General features: G+C 44.2%; 1 protein-coding gene across 8 annotated transcripts in view; it reads right to left on the bottom strand.

The window, feature by feature from the left end:
* Positions 1–6675: 6675 nt before the first annotated feature.
* L1CAM (L1 cell adhesion molecule) overlaps positions 6676–16698 on the bottom strand; it is a 120464-nt gene continuing 110441 nt past the window's right edge. For 5 of the 8 annotated variants that reach the window (XM_042448853.1, XM_042448856.1, XM_042448857.1 and 2 more), the window contains 4 exons: positions 14247–14375; positions 12640–12712; positions 9716–9727; positions 6676–7853 (listed from right to left, as the gene is read on the bottom strand). In XM_042448853.1, the coding sequence (XP_042304787.1) occupies positions 7625–7853; positions 9716–9727; positions 12640–12712; positions 14247–14375 (443 nt within the window). In that variant the 3' untranslated portion in view covers positions 6676–7624. The remainder of the gene's footprint in view (positions 7854–9715; positions 9728–12639; positions 12713–14246; positions 14376–16698) is intronic. The other 3 variants (XM_042448854.1, XM_042448855.1, XM_042448858.1) reach the window with 3 other exon arrangements.

Genomic DNA, 16698 nt, shown 5'->3' with positions numbered 1-16698 from the left:
TGTGGCGTCTTAACATTATGTCAGTTATGGGCAGATGAATAAATAGATAATGGTTCCTGTATGGTCTGTAATCCTCAAAAGAGAGACAGTGTGGTGTAGTGGTTTGAGTCTTGGACTATGACTAGAGACCAGGGTTCGAATCCAGGCTTGGCCATGTAAACCCACTGGGTGACCCTAGGCATGTCATGCTCTTTTAGCCTCAGAGGATGGCACTGGCAAAAACCCCTCTGAACAAAACTTGTGAAGAAAATCCCTTGATAGGTTCGCATTAGGGTTGCCATAAATCGGAAACAACTTGAAGGAATACAACAACAATCCACAAAAGCTAGTGCTTGAATAAATTGCTTAGCTGTTGTTGTTGTTGTTGTTGTTGTGTGCCTTCAAGTTGTTCCTGACTTATGGAGACTCTAAGGTGAAGCTATCACAGGGTCACCCATTGGGTTTACATGGCCAAGCCAGGATTCAAACCCTGGTCTTCAAAGTCCTAGTCCAGCTCTCACACTTCTATGCCACACTTGCTCCTATTGTTGGTTGTTCAGTGTTTTTGATTTTGCTGCCACAGATTAACACAGTTACCCCTTTGGAAACATACAATAACATCCAAAATCCACAAAACAGGGATGCCTTTATTGGCCAGCCAAAATGCACAAAATACATGTTGCAAGCATTCGAAACACCACTGGCTTCTTCATCAAGAAAAGATGTTAAAAATCATACAAGAGGAAAAAAGGAAAAGAAAAAAAAATCTGATGATGCTAGTCACAAGCCTATATTTTGAAGGTATTTCTGTTCTCTGACACAGAGAGGTCCAAATCTCATGAGCACAGTGGGAGATCTGAATGTGGCCAAATGTACTGACAATGGCTGCATCTGCACTACAGAAATAATCCAGTTCAACACCACTTTAATTGCCGTGGTTCAACACTACAAAATTCTGGGGTTTGTAGTTTTGTGAGACATTTAGCCTTCTCTGTCAGAGAGCTCTGTTGCCACAACAAACTACCAATCCTAGAATTCTGTAGCATTGAGCCATGGCAATTAACGTGGGGCCAAACTGGATTATTTCTGCAGTGCAGCTGCAACCAATTTCTTTTCTTTCTTCAGCTGAGTCTCAATACCTCATTGGTTCCTTGTGCTGTAATAATGTCATCCTGAAAGGCAAATGTATCTGCTGGTGTTGGGTGCAAACTGGAATCAAAAGCCACCTTTTAAGTACTGTTTCCATCGAATCTGGCACAAGGGGGAGGCAGACGGTTGCCTTTGTACAGCCTCCATTCAGAGGAGAGTGCCCTTCAGATTCAGTCCTGCCACTTAATCAAGGGCAAACATTAATCTGTGATTAACGCTTCACTTGATTACTCTGCCAATTACATTGAATAAAGATTGCCCCTCTTGTCCCCTTTCCCTTAATGTGCAGAAGCAGTGATCAAAGTGGGAGGCTGGCCTTCCCAAGGAGATACTAAAGGTTGCTAGGAGAGGGAAAAAGCACCTCCCACTCATTTTGCGTGTTCCTCTTGATTGGACCGAGATGGCAGATTGACAGCATGCTCAGCCCTGGCCAGTTTCCCAGGAGGGCATTGACTAGAGATTTAAGGCTGCATCCGCACTGCAGAAATAATCCAGTTTGATACCACTTTAATTGCCATGGCTCAATGCTATGAATTGTAGAAATTGTAGTTTGCTGTGGCGCCAGAGCTCTCTGACAGCAAAGGCTAAATGTTTCACAAAATGACAGCTCCTAGAATTCCATAGCATTGAGCCATGGCACTTAAAGTGGTGTCAGATTGGATTATTTCTGCAGTGTGGATGTAACCATTATCACACTAGGCTTGTAAAACATCACAGTCCCACCAGTGATTCCCAAACTTTGGTCCTGCAAGTGCTTTGGACTTTAACCTCCAGATGCCCCGGCCAGCATGGCCAACAGCCAGGAATTCTGGGAGCTGAAATCCAAAACATCTGGAGGGCCAAAGTTTGGGAACTACTCGCAGGTCTAATTTGCACTGCAGAAATAATGCAGTTTGACACTGCTTTAACTGCCATGGTTCAATGCTATCGAATTCTGGGCTTTGTAGTTTTGTGAGATACAGTGGGCCCTTGTTAGCTACTGGGGTTTGGTTCCAGGATCCCCCAAGGATACCAAAATCCGTGAATGTTCAAATCTCATTAAATACAATGGCATAGTAAAATGGTGTCCCTTATATAAAAGGGCAAAATCAAGGTTTGCTTTGTGGAATTTATATATATTATTTTAAAGCAGTGGATGCTTGAATCAGTGGATAAAAAAATCCATGGATATGTAGGGCTGACTATATTTAGCCTTTTTGGTCAGAGAGCTCTGGTGCCACAACAAACTCCAAATTCTAGGATTCCATAAAATGGAGCCATGACAGTTAAAGCAACATGAAACTGCATTAATTCTGCAGTGCAGATTAGACCTAGGAAATGCAAATATACCAGGTTGGGGACAGTCATTATTGAACAGCTCTTCCAAATTGCCGTGGTTCTACAATATGACCACATATTGGAACTGCTTCAGGAATCAGGAGGAACATATTGCACCTGGAAGAATGGGAAAGTAGCATGATTGAGAGGCCTTGTCAGGTTTTGCCTTTAAATGAAAAAAGTGCTCCAGCAATGAATGGACTACAGACAAGCTGCCTGCAGTCTGAAGGGGAGAGCCCTGAAATAGATTGGTGATCTCTAAGGGACCTGGTCCTGAGATACTGTGGATCCAGGACTGGCTTAGAGGAAAAGCTTAGTATCATTCTAAACTCTATGTGGCAGTGAGTTGTTGTTGTTATTTGCTGTTGAGTTGGCTTTGACTTATGACGATCCTGTAAATGAGACACCACCTCCCAGACAGCTAGTTATTAATAGCCCAGGTCATGCAAACTCGGGGTTGTGGCTTCCTTGATTGTGTCAGTCCACCTATAGTGCAGTCTCTACCAAGCAGGCAGGAGATTTACATTCGCCTAAATGCCATTTTAATAGAATCATAGAGTTGGAAGAGACCTCAAGGGCCATCAAGTTCAATCCCCTGCTATTCAGGAATACACAATCCACAGCACAAGCTTCTGCATTTTCTGGGTGGTTGTAGTTGTACAGAGGTGATATAATATGTAGCCCTCTGACCCTGACATCAACTGCAGTCCCAGGTGCACTGTTTTGGAGCTTCCCTAAATATGGCTAGCAGTGGGTAGGGAGTTGGATTGATTTCTGCATAATGGAAGAGTACACGGCTGTACTGCCTGTTTTGTGACTGGTTCCACAAGAGTACAATCCAGTACTGCAGTCTCATTACACTTGTGTAGTTTTCTGCAACTAGTGAACTGGATCTTAGTTGTTATCTCCACATTGGTCAGCTCAAAGAGGTCTGATATAAGTGTAACTGGTAAATAAGGTGGGAGATTTCAGGATGCCACTGAGACTGTTCCTAGAAAGTGCTCAGCAAGGCAGTCCATCACTATGCCATGGGAACAGTGGAAACCCCTTGAACAGCAGGGGTAGGAATATCGGTATGCAAAGGGATCATGTAGCACCTTTGAAACTAAATGAGGCCAGGTCGGGGCCATGGCAACCACATGCTACAGCCTCAATCTGGCCTTTCCAGGACGCAAAAGCCATGGCTTTAAGGTGCTCTTTTGAGGCTGCGTTATGTAAACGCAGCGCCAGAGGAGCACATGATGCTGCGCACCATGTGGAGTGGTGTGCAGAGTCACACTGCCATGGTGCAGAGTCAGGGTGTGCATTGTATGGATGCCATATCCTGACTCTGGCCACACGCCGGCCTTAATAGCTGGTCTGCATAGCTCCTGAACAAAATACAGTATGTTGTAGCATAAGCTTTTGTAGACTTCCCCAGATGCATGGAATTATGTTCCTCTTTGGAGGAGCAGGTTGTTGTTGCTGTTGTTGTTGTGTGTGTTTTAAAGTTATTTCCAGCTTATGCCAACCCTAAGAATAACCTGTCATGGGGTTTGATTGGCAAGATTTGTTCAGAAGGGGGTTGGCATTGCCATCCTCTGAGGTTGATAGGGTGTGTCTTGCCTAAGGTCACTCAGCCAGTTTCATGGCGAAGCTGAGATTCAAACCCTGGTATCCAGAGTTATAGTCCAATGCTCAAACCACCACACCATGCTGGCTCTGGTTCTCTCCTCTAGACAGTTTGGATGCATTAGGGATAGGGGCTCAAATCTCCTCCCCCACACTATCTGGCCCTTCCCCAGGCCCATTTCAAGTTTTTCTATCCAAAGAGACAGGGAGTTCCATGCTTCCCCTCTACAAAGAGAAGTTCCTTTAATGTGCACCTTGTCATTTAACTGGGTTGCAGAGAGTGCATTACCAAATATGAGTATCCCTCTCCATCTACCTTGCTCATCTCCCAGTCCAGGAGGAGGATGTCCCTCCTATGGACCCCTTTATAGGCTGAACTGAAGTAATTTGTAATCCAGATGAGGCCCACACGATGGATATTCCTTTCATGTCCCTTTGAACATTGCCCCAAGAATGCCTGGAAGTTTTTGAGCAATGACATCATTCCAGAGTCACATGCAAAGGAGCAAGAGGTTCCAGGAAATTACAGTGGGCCCTTAGTATATGCTGGGGTGTGGTTCAAGGACCCTCTGTGGATACCAGAATCCATGGATACTCAAGTCTCATTAAATAGAATGGCATAGTAAAATGGTGAAATCAAGGGTTGCTTTTTGGAATTTATATACTTTTAAAATGTTTTGAAGCTGTGGATGCTTGAATCTGTGCATAAAAAAATCCATGGATATGGCAGGCTGACTAAAAACAGCCATCCTGGAAAACTGTCTTATATAAACTCAAACTGTTTGCTTATGTATCCCACTATTGTCTAATATGATTGGAAGCAGCAGCATTCCAGGGTCTCATGAAGAGTGTTTTTATAAAATAATACCAATGTCCCCATTATGTCAACTACCTGATCCTTAACAAAAATGGAGCCTTCTGCATGCAAAGTATGTGCTCCGTTACCAAGCAGCCTCTGTAAATGAGTCCAGAGGAACTGCCCAGAAGAAAATTGATTTTGTTTTGACAGCAGTTGGTAACTTCCCATGTTGTTGTGTGTCTTCCAGTTATTTCACAACTATGTCGACTCTAGGTCAACCCTGTCGTGGGTTTACTTGGCAAGTTTTGTTAAGAGGTGGTTTGCCTTTGCTTTTCTCTGAGGCTGAGAGCATGTGACTTGTCCAAGGTCACCCAGTGCATTTTCATGGCTGAGTCGGGATTCAAACCATGGTCTCCAGAGTCGTAGTTCAATGCTTAAACCACTGTACCACGCTGGCTGTCAACTTCCCATAGATGATGGCTATGATAAATATTCTCACCAGACCTATTTCGCCCCATCATTACACCATGCAAGCTCCAATTTCAGCATTTATTTACCATTTTATAATTCTGTTTATATATACATATATATATATAAAAAAGCCATCAAGAGAGAAAGGTAGATAGTAACAGACCTGACAAAAGAGAAGAATACACAGGGCAGGAAGGCTTGGGGAAGGGAGATGGCATTACATGTCAGGAGAAAAAAGACCTTTTTAAAGTGTGTGTGTTTTTTTTCCTTATTTTTTTTCCTGTTTTTGTTTTTAATTCCAAGCCACCTAAATAGACCAACTAGAAGACTTCAAAACACCAGTCCTAAGACACCTAAAACAAACTCGAGCACAAGGGTTTGAAATATTTACAGACCAGGGAAAAGACAGGGTTTCTTTCATGTAGGATTGCTCAAAACATTGGAGTACTTTGATCATTATCATTGTTATTTTTCTTATTATTTTTAAAAACCTTTTTATGCAAAAAAAGCGAGGATTGATTTCATCCCCGACAAGCAAAAGGAAGGGGAAAAAAGAGGTTACATCGGATGGAAGTGGAGATGGGGGCACGGGTTGATTCGGTGAAAGAGAGGCCACTTTTGAAAGACAGAACGTGTCGCAAGGCAGCTGCGTGAGATGCATTCAAGAAGCAGGGGGATCTTGGGGTGTTTTTGTCTCTGTTGTTTGGGGAAGGCTAAGAGGGGACAGGGAAAGAGAGGTGTGTGTGTGTGTGTGTGTGTGTGTGTGTGTGTGTGTGTGTGTGTGTGAAATGGTGTAGATCTGACCTAGCAGAAGAAACTATGGATTTTGGTCATCAGAAAAATGAGGGATATGAATTGACGTGGCACCCAAGACAGAGAAAGCGAAGGGGGTATTCAGCACCAGAAAGCATCAGAGCTCTGACAGTGGTTTTCAGACAGTATTTCAGGGCTCCCTAGCCTATCTCAGAAGCTTATCAGGTCATCTTCAATCAGTGATGGTGGGGACAAGCTTTTCTTACGTATCCATTTGCGTACCACTACTGGTTTCCCTCTGTAGCTTTTCGCTACAGGGGATTGTTCCTAGTGTACAGATGGCATTCATATAGGGCAACAAAAACAAAGCCCAACAGAACTGGCTTGTGCTCTATGAGGAACTGAGGTGGCCCTGGAATACATCCCAGCGTCCTCTGCAACGCAAAGGGTCCCGTGGCAGGCATGCAAGAGGAGCGCTTCAGCAGACAGGTTGAAGCCTGAGGGCAGGGAACCGTCTGACTAAAAAAATTGATGTACAGCGCTGTGTAAACTTACAGCACTTTATAAATAAAGGTTAATAATAATAATAATAAGCCAGAAAGGTTTCTCAAGGTAAAAAGTTGCAAGGCTGCTGTTCTAAAGGAATTTCTACCTGGGCAGGGCATGGTTTGGCAAATGGGGGCCAAAAAATGGGGAAGAAGGCTGGACAGAACAATGGAATGGAGTCCAGGAGTTCCAGTGGAGCACACTGCAGTCATAAAAATGTGAGGATGCTGTCAGTTGGAACCGGATGGTGGTAGAATGAATCAAAAGACTCAGTTCTTTTTGACTCTGTAGTCCACTGATGTGCAATCTTTTCTCAGCACACCAGATTGGAATCCCCCTAGGCTTCTCACTTCCCCCGCTAGCCACCCTTCCTCTTTCAATGGCCAGGAAAAGACCCCCACGCTTTCCAGCCCTTTCTCTCCCACCAATGCTTCCGTCTCTTTCCCCTTCCTAGGATGAGGACCGGACTTGGTAGCAGCACCAACTAACATCACCCTCCCCTAGACACACATACAAATAAGAAATATTTCTGGGCAGGGAGTGGTTACACAGATCTTTTGGCAATTTTGAACCCTGATCCCCCACCTGTTAAGAAGCTCTGTTTGCTTCTCGGTGAGGCGCCCACCCCTTGGATCTTGTCATCACCCTTCATTCCCTGCCACACAAATATACACACATAATTTGGCTGAGGGACAACTGTGTTTTTTTTTTTTGGGGGGGAGGGGAGGGTATGGAAATGAGAGGCTGACTTTGCTCAGGGTTGGGTGAATAATTTTGGGAATCCCCTGATTTTGTAACCCTCCTTGATCTGTCGAGGAGGGTCAGCAAGTAAACGAAGGGGGTGAATTTCCCCAATCACCATTTTCCATTCGAGAGAAAATTATTTCTTTGTTTCCTTCCCTTGATGAGGAGGGGGATTGTCCCTATGTCCTCCCCCCAATAATCCACAGGGAAATCCTCTCCCCCCAGGGGTTCATTTCTTGGGGAAAAGCCCCTTTTTTACTCCAGGGCAGTGACCACATTGGTGGGGCTGGTTGCCCCCGAGCTGTCATTGCCACCTCCTTCTTTGCCCTTTTGCCCGCTGTACTGGCCAATGAAGGAGCCGTCCTCATTGAACTGGACATCCACGCTCCCACCATAGTCTGCCAAGCTGTCGTCGCTTCCCAAGGCCTTGATATCACCATTCAGGGAAGGCTGGCTGCTTGTGAAGGGTTTCTCCTCATTGTCACTGCAGGAAGCAAGGACATGGGGAGAGAAGAATAGTGAGAAGGAGGTAAAGTAAAGTTGTCAAGCAAGTCCAGTTCACAAGAAGAGAATCCTCAAGGAGAAGTGTGTCAATGCTATGGTGTTGCATGCAAAGGAGCATATTGTGCACATGACTGTGTGGGTCCATGTGAACATCATGCATGCAAATGTGTGCTAAAGTCAGAGAGCTGATCACCACAATACAACAGGGCTTTGCATCCTCTGGAAATGACAACATGGAAAGCTGCATCTCTGTGATGGGTTAGACTAGAGGCTGCTCTCGGGAAGAGCTTCACCCTGCACAGTGCTTGGGCAGTTAACATTTAAGAAGTAAACAGTTACCGTTCTAGTTCCAAGCCGCCAAACAAATACTTTGTTATCATTATAATTAAACTTTTAAAACAATCAATACATTGCTTTCCTGAAGAACAACTAAAATAGTTACAGTACTCGACTTTAAAAATTTAAATGCAACATGCTACAGTGGACTCTTGAAATCTGCTGGGATTTGGTTCCAGGACCTCCTGGGGATACCAAAATCCATGGCTGCTCAAGTGCCATTGAATACAGTGGCATAGTTAAATAGTGTCCCTTATATAAAAGGTTTGCTTTTTGGAATTTATATATTTTTAAAATATTTTCATTCTGTGAATGCTTGAATCCATAGTTTCAAAATCCACGGAAATGAAGGACTGACTGTATTAGCCCCTGGTCCAATACACACTCTTCCTCCCATTCTTAGTTATACCATCTAGAACACTGACAACAGAATATGGGGCTGCAGTACAAAGTGTAGCATCAGCCACCACTTAAAACATGTGATATTTCTCCCCAACCATTTAGTGAGGCCACAGAACCTGAACTTTAAAAGTAACTAAATGTCTAGTCATACCTTTACCACAAAAGGAATGAAGTTAGTCTTCCTTACATGACAATTATAATGTTCATTTATACCTTGGCTATTGGAAAGATGAATTGATTACAATAAACTTGGTGTTTCCTGGTTACAATTAAACTTGGATTAAGAAGCTGGAAAAATAAATTAATTATAATGAATATCTTACTTCCAAGTTCTGATCCTGTAATCAGCTTGCCTCAAAAACATAATTTTATAGGAGGGAATGTAGAGATACAGATTGAATCTCCTTTATCTGGAATGTGAAAATCTGAAATACTCCAAAAACCAAAACTTCTTTCATGGGTGGCTGAGATAGTGACACCTTTGCTTTCTAATGGTTCACTGTGCACAAACTTTGTTTCATGCGCAAAATCATCAAAAATATTGTATATAACACTAACTTCAGGTGTATATGAAACATAAGAATTTTGCGTTTAGACTTGGTCCTATCTAAAAGTTAGCTTAGTACATATGTGTGTATAAATTTCAAGGGATGCCTGTCCCCAAATTAAAAACAAAAACAAAATATTTTCACAAGCTGGGAAGAGCGCTTCAAATAAGTAGCAGTAGTTGTTGTGGTTGTCGTCATCTGGGAGGCACCACTCATCACAATTGTTAAGGCATGTTGGAAAGAGTTTTAAAATTAGCCTAAATTCATTCATTCATTCATTCTGTCCGTCCGTCCGTCCGTCCGTCCATCCATCTATCCATCCATTTCACTTATTGAATTTATGCCCTACCATTCCCCTGGGATGGAATCATTAACACATCTTTTTCATTCAATTTTTAAAAAATATTTGAGGCTTGCTTGTGAAAATGTCCTCACTTTGCAATCGAGACAGTGAACAAAAGTGAGTAAGAGAGAGAAGTGTGAGCATACTTGACACATCCAGCTCTACCCTCCACAGGCAACATGCTGCCCCAGCATAACCCCCTTTCCCTCTTACCTCTCCAGGGACCTGCAGTAGCAAAGCAAGATGTTGGGGTGGGGGAGAGAAGAAACAAAGAAAGAACTAGTGTCAGATTTTTAGGGGGAGAGTCAGCAGGGGATAAAGGGCAGAAATGTATGCATGAAGAGGAGTAAGTCAATTAAGTATTAGAACCACTATACAGGGCCCCTCATTTCTATTCACTTGTCACCTCTTTGCTTTACCCCAGGGACCAACCTTCAGCCAATCCTATCATGTGCCATCCTTGCTTTGCTTACTCCTTTACTGGCTTGTTTGTTTATGGGTTCCTCTAGCCCTTCCTCTTGTCCTTCTGTTGTAGATTTGTGTGGGGTCTGTGCCTGCCAGTCATTCTGACGTATGGCGACCCTAAGGTGAACCAATCATCAAGCTTTCGTGGCAAAATTTGATCAGAGGAGATTTGCCTGAGGCCGAGAGCATGTGATTTGCCCAAGAGTACAGGTTTCATGGCATTAGCTGAGAATTGAACATGGTCTCTAGCATCGTAGTACACTAAAACCACTATGCCCCGCTGGCTGTACATTTATGAGTACTATAACTGCATAAAGGGTCTAAATATCCTACAGGCACCAGATCCTGTCTGATCTTGGAAGCTAAGCAGAGTTAGCTCTGGCTAGTACTGAGATGAGTGAGTGCCAATGAATCCCAGGTGCTATTAGCTATATTTCAGAGGAAGGAACTGGCAAAACACCTTTGAGAAAATCAGAGGTGCCTTTCCAGAGAAATTCAGGAGCTGCTATAAGTCAAGAGGCGACTTGAAGGGACACACAGGTATAGCTGTGTAATGCTGGCAATGTACTCAGGCCCTTGCACTCTGTTGCTGCTGTGTAATTGCTAGTACTTGGTGAAGCCAAGCTCAAAAGCTCCTGAGGCTGCCCTGAGGCTGTAGTGCTGTCAACAGGTCGACACCTGTTAGAGTCTCAGGAATGCAACACACTTTGTTTTCCAGCATCAACTAGCTGTTGACAGATGAGTTAGTTAATCTGAGGAACTGATAAAGATGAAAATTTTGTGGATGATCTCCACTCTTTTCTCATCTCTATCAAGCTGGCTGTTTTGTCTGGCTCTGGTTCTGCTACTTTACACACTCAGCCTTACCAGTGGATTGAGTATTAGATGCTAGTACTCAAGAATATGTGTACAATGAACCAAACAAACATGTACTGAATTAATCCAAATTCCATGCCAAGAAACTCTGAACATCCTACGCAGTAACACTTGAGCAAATTTGCAACAATGTTCATTTTTACAATGTAGGCTGCTGCCACACTGCAGAATTAATGCAGTTTGTCACTGTTTTAATTGTCGTGACTCCATCCTGTGTAATCCTAGAATTTATAGTTTGCTGTTGCACCAGAGCTTGCTGATGAAGAAGGCTAAATATCTCACAAAATTACAAATCCCAGAAATCCATAACATTGAGCCATGGCAGTTAAAGTGGTGTCAAACTGGATTATTTCTGCAGTGCAGATGCAGCCTCAGTATTTTTTTTTACCAGTCATGGGAGAAACAGTAAAAGGAGGAATTCTCATTCTATTAAAAAAATAACCCAAGAAAGCAAGTTGAGACTCTTGAAAAGCAAACATTCTGTGGAATCCTGGATGGTGTAGTCAACAGATGCGAAGGGCCATCAGAGGTAGGCCCTCAATGTCATAGAATCATAGAGTTGGAAGAGACTGCAAGGGCCATCCAGTCCATCCCCCTGCCATGCAGGAAATCCAGATCAAAGCATCCCCGACAGATGGCCATCCAGCCTCCGTTTGAAGACCTCCAAGGAGGGAGACTCCACTACACTCCGAGGAAGTGTGTTCCACTGTCGAACAGCCCTTACTGTCAGGAAATTCCTCCTAATGTTGAGGTGGAATCTCTTTTCCTGCAACTTGCATCCATTGCTCCGGGTCCCAGTCTCTGGAGCAGCAGAAAACAAGCTTGCTCCCTCCTCAATATGACATCCCTTCAAATTTTTAAATAGGGCTATCATATCACCTCTACCCTCAGTAGGTTCATTTACAATAAGCATAGCATTGTGTTGAGAATGGGTCATGCACCTATCCAAATAACCATGTGAATTGGCACTTGTTCACATCTCAGAACTGGACCCTGAATTCAAGTCCCTGGTTTATGGTGTGTGTGTGTGTCTGTGTCTGTCTGTCTGTCTGTGTCTGTGTCTGTCTGTGTTTGTCTCTCTGACTGACTGACTGTCTGTTGTCTGTCTAGCCCAGGGGTAGGCAACCTGCGGCCTGCGGGCCGGATGCGGCCCAGAGAGGCCTTGGGACCGGCCCCAGCCCAGTCCTGCCGCCGATTGCCGCCGGGGCCTTTGGGGGGCAATTGTCTATAGAAGCCTCAGAAACATGCATTTATATTAACATTTTTTTAAAAATCAGCAAAATTTTTTGCATGTCCTCCATTTTTTTAAAAAAAGTGTCTTCCATTTGAAAATTTTGTCCTACATTTGTCCTGGTTTATTTATATATTTAATTTTTTTAAAAATTATTTAATTATTTATTTTTTGGCTTCGGCCCCCCAGTTGTCTGAGGGACAGCAACCCGGCCCCCGGCTCAAAAAGATTGCCTACCCCTGGTCTAGCCCATAGGTGGGAAATGTGCAGCTCTCCAAACATTTGCTGGACTATAGCTTCCATCATCCCCTTAGCTAGCATAGTCAATTGTGAGGAATGCTAGGGGCAGCAGTCTAGCAACATCTGGAGGGCTGTGGAGTTCTCACAGCTGGGTGAGACAGGCATGCACCTCTCACTTGGAAAAGTTACATTGATAGAAGAGGGGTCTGGGTCATCCTGTTCTTGGGAAAGGGAATCTATTCCATCCTTCCCTACCCAGCCCAGCCCAGGTCTATTTACTCTCTGCCAATGAGAGAGGCACCACCACTTCTCTGTCTTATTGTACCTGTACTCTCCAAAGGTCTCATCCTTCATGGGCCTGGCCTCCGAATCAACCTGGGTGTCTTCTTTGTCTTTTACTAGAGTAGAAGAGAACACACATAAAATGAGATGAAAGCATTGGTGGGCAGAGACCATCCAAAGCAGGGGTTTGGAACTGGGAGTGGTCAAAGCCTATGGGAAAAACAGAGAAGAGTTGTACAGTCTCTCATCTTGAAGGGCTATACATCTTCTCTGCCTCGCTGACGTGACAGAGGTGTTTGAGGGAAGGCCCCACAATTCCTGGGGTACAAAGGGCTGTGTGTCAGGCAAGACCAGAGTGTTCACAATGGACAGCAGTTTTTCAGAGAGCTAGAGATAGCATGACAGAGACAGATATTGCCAAGGGATTACAGCAGGGATGGGGACCTTGTGCCTCCTTTGAATTCTGTTAGACTATAACTCCCATGCTCCCTCTCCTATCCTATGTTGGCTAGAGCTGATGGGAGTTGCAGCCCCAACAATACCTGGATGGTCACAAGTTCCCCACTCCACTCATTTCTTTTGCTCCATCCCTAGACAAACTGGGTTTTTGTAATTTTTTATCGGCATATTTATTTATTTATTTAAAATCTGCAAATTCTCTTTAATTCGAGACTATGGTGGGACCAACTGGCTCCATCATGCTATTTTCAGGTGCTTGGGAAAACATAATTCTCCATTCTGGAGCTCTAGGTGCTCTCAGGACAGAAAGTCAAGTCCTAAGAGCAAAGCTTGGCATCATCATTGAAAAAGCTAATACATTAGTGTCAGAAATGACAAGCATTTCATTGCCTTTAGCTGTTACTCACTGGCAAATATTACCGTAGTAATACATTCCTTCACATTTTACTTTCAATTTTTTTTTTAACATTTTAAATGGCCAAAAAAATTCCTTTATATGACCTCCCAACATTAAGTCTTCAAAGAAGGGTCTGTTACTCATTATGCCCCAAACCTTAATATTTACCCAGTTCTGCAATGATTCAAAAGTAAAATGGCTGTTCATTCTTACTGCCCACCCAAACAAAAACGTAAGGAGGAATGACATCACTTTAACATATTACTTCCAAGCGGAAAATAAGAGCATTTCACCAACACGAAAAAAGCAAGCCAGGTTTTAGCTGTCTTGGCTTCTCTGCAAGGATCCCTGAGAGCTGTAGTTTTTGGAGCTCACTGAGAATCCAACAGAGTAGCTCTTACTACTGGCACTGGCCAGTCATCCTTGAAGGAAGTGATGATGGCCAAACCCATTTAAGCTGGTGGCACAGTCATGTCCTAACCTCAGCCAAGCCGGTCTCCCCAGCATTTAGAGTCATTCATCCCGACCCAGCTGGTCCAGTGTTGGACCTGAGCTTGGGGCATGTGGGTCTCTGCTAGGTGAACTTCACCAGCTCCCCTCCCCATCTCTCAGGTTCAGCTTTCTCCTCCGGTAAAATGGGAACGATAACAACCTACCTCACAGGACTGGTGTGAGGACGCACGGCACCAGGCACACACTAAAAGCGCTATATAACTGCTAAGTGATAATAGCCTGGGGGGAGGCCCACGTGGGGTCTGCTGCGAGGTGCTAGGGTGGGGCTGGGGGCACCTCACCCGAGTACTTGCCGCCCTTGCTGCGCTTGATGAAGCAGAGGAGCACCAGAACCAGGATGAGGAGGACGATGGCGCTGACAAAGCCCACGAACCAACCTTGCGCAGCAAAGCTCCGGTAACTCTCTCGAACTGGGAGGAAAGAAAACAAAGGAAATTAAGAATGACAAAAGCTACTAAAGGGGTGGGGAAAAGGTGGCCCTGGGACCATAAATCCTCTCTCACTCTTGACTTCTCCACCCTTGTTGTTGTTGTGTGCCTTCAAGTCATCTCCAACTTATGGCAACCCTAAGGTGACCCTACCATGGGGTTTCCTCAGCAAGAGTAACTCAGAGAAGGTTTGTCATTGCCTTCCTCTGGGGCTGAGAGAGTGTGATTCACCTGAGGTCACCCAATGGGTTTTCTTGGGTGAGAAGGGACTCAAATTTTGAGGTCCAGGAGTCGTAATTCAGTAAGGAGCCCTGGTGGTGCAGTGGTTAAAATGCCTGTACTGCAGCCACAAGGTTGTGAGTTCGATCCTACAGAGCTCCAAGGTCCACTCAGCCTTCCAAAGGTCAGTAAAATGAGTACCCAGCTTGTGGGGGGCAATTGGCTTACAAATCGTAAACTGCTTAGGGAGTGCTAGTTCACCGAGAAGTGGTATAGAAATGTACTTGCTATTGCGATTCCTACTCAAGCTGTTATGCTGGCTCTTTGTTATTACCTCTCTTCAAATTGTCTCTGACATATGGCAGCCCTCTGCTAGGACTTTCTTTGCAAGATTTGTTCAGAAGAGGTTTGCCTTTGCTTTTCTCTGAGGCTGAGAAAGTATCACTTGCCTGAGGGCATCCAGTAGGTTTTCATGGCTGAGCAAGTGATTTAAACCTTCATCTATGGGAATCCTAGTCCATGAGGCAAACCACTACACCACAATAGTTCTCACTCTTTTTGTAGGCCAATAGGGAAAAAGATGTATTGTCTCTCACCCTAGAAGTCTTCAGGAGCAACCACTAACCATTTTAGGATTTTTTTTTTTTAAGTTGTGTTAGGTCAATATGCACAACATTTTATTGATTCTTACACAGAAGACACTAGGGGGGATGACTGATCCATGGTCTAAGCAGGTTTCCATACTCACAGATTTCCTGGTGTGTAACCACACCACAGGAGGGCTTTACTGCTCCAGTGGCAAATGTGGCAATCCCACCCCCCCAAAAAAAAAAAAAAAAAAAAAACACCACAAAATGAGCACTACTAGTTTAAAACTAGGTAGGTTGAGAGTGCTTGTATATATTAAGTTGCCTAACAATGTATGGTGACCCCATCAATTTCATAGTGGTTTCTTAAACAAAAGGTAGTTTGGCCAGTTCCTCCTCTGAAATAGCCTACAGCACTTAATATTCATTGGCAATCTCCAATTCCTAACCAGGGCAGACCCTGCTTCTCTTCCAAGATCAGACAGGATCTGGTGCCTTCAGGGTAGTTAAGAGTCTGAGAGTATGCACTCTGTTTTGAAGCCAGTTAGTGCTTCCTCGTTTTAATTAGTGCTTCCATGTTTTAAAGCCAAAATGCTGTTTTAACTTGCTTTGTTTTGTCTTGTTACTCTCATGCTGCTTCTGAGAGTGTGGTGTAATTGCTTGGACATTAGATGACTCTGGAGACCAGAGTTTGAATCCCTGCTCCACCATAGAAACCGCTGGGTGCCACTGGACAAGTGACACTCATTGCCTCAGCTGAAGGCAATGGCAAACCTCCTCTGCACAAATCTTGCCAAGAAAACCCTGTGATAGATTCTCCGTAAGGTTGCCATAAGTCAGAAGCAACTTGAAGGCACAGAACAACAACATGCTGCTAAGTTCCAATGGCAATGGGGAAGAGAGCAGCATCTCCTAGTGATTTAGAGGAGTCACAATGCAGCCCCCTTGACCCTGGAAATGTGCCCACCCCAGAACTGCTATGACTGACCATGGTCCTCCAGGGATTTGGGCAGTTTTTCACAATTGTTCCATGGAGGTGTGAGATTGAACCTGCAACCTTCTTTGTGTAAAGCAGGTCTTCTACCACTGAGCTACAGCCATTTCCTTACATCTATAGCTTTGTTGTCGTGTGCCTTCAAGTTGTTTCTGGCTTACGGTGACCCTAAAACAAACCAATCATAGAGTTTTCTTGGCAGGATTTCTTCAGAGTGGGGTTGCCATTGCCATCCTCTGAGGGTGGGGGAGTGTAATTTGCCCAAGCTCACCCAGTGGGGTTCCATAGCCAAACCAGGACTCGAACCCTGGTCACCAGAGCCATAGTCCAACACTCAAACCACTGCGCTTAGTCACCAGTTAATTCTTCTTTGCCTTTACAAAGCAAAAACTATACATCTGTATAGACCATCAAGAAGTGGAATATATCAGAAAAGAGAGAAGAAATGGGGGGATTCCTTTCTCCTTGAAAGATGCCATAGACATAAATGCTTGCACACCAGGTA

Source organism: Sceloporus undulatus, chromosome 2 (assembly GCF_019175285.1).
Source record: "Sceloporus undulatus isolate JIND9_A2432 ecotype Alabama chromosome 2, SceUnd_v1.1, whole genome shotgun sequence".
NCBI classification, from domain to species: Eukaryota; Metazoa; Chordata; class Lepidosauria; order Squamata; family Phrynosomatidae; genus Sceloporus; species Sceloporus undulatus.
Note: the sequence above shows the minus strand (reverse complement) of the source record. Positions and strands in the feature narration are given on the sequence as shown.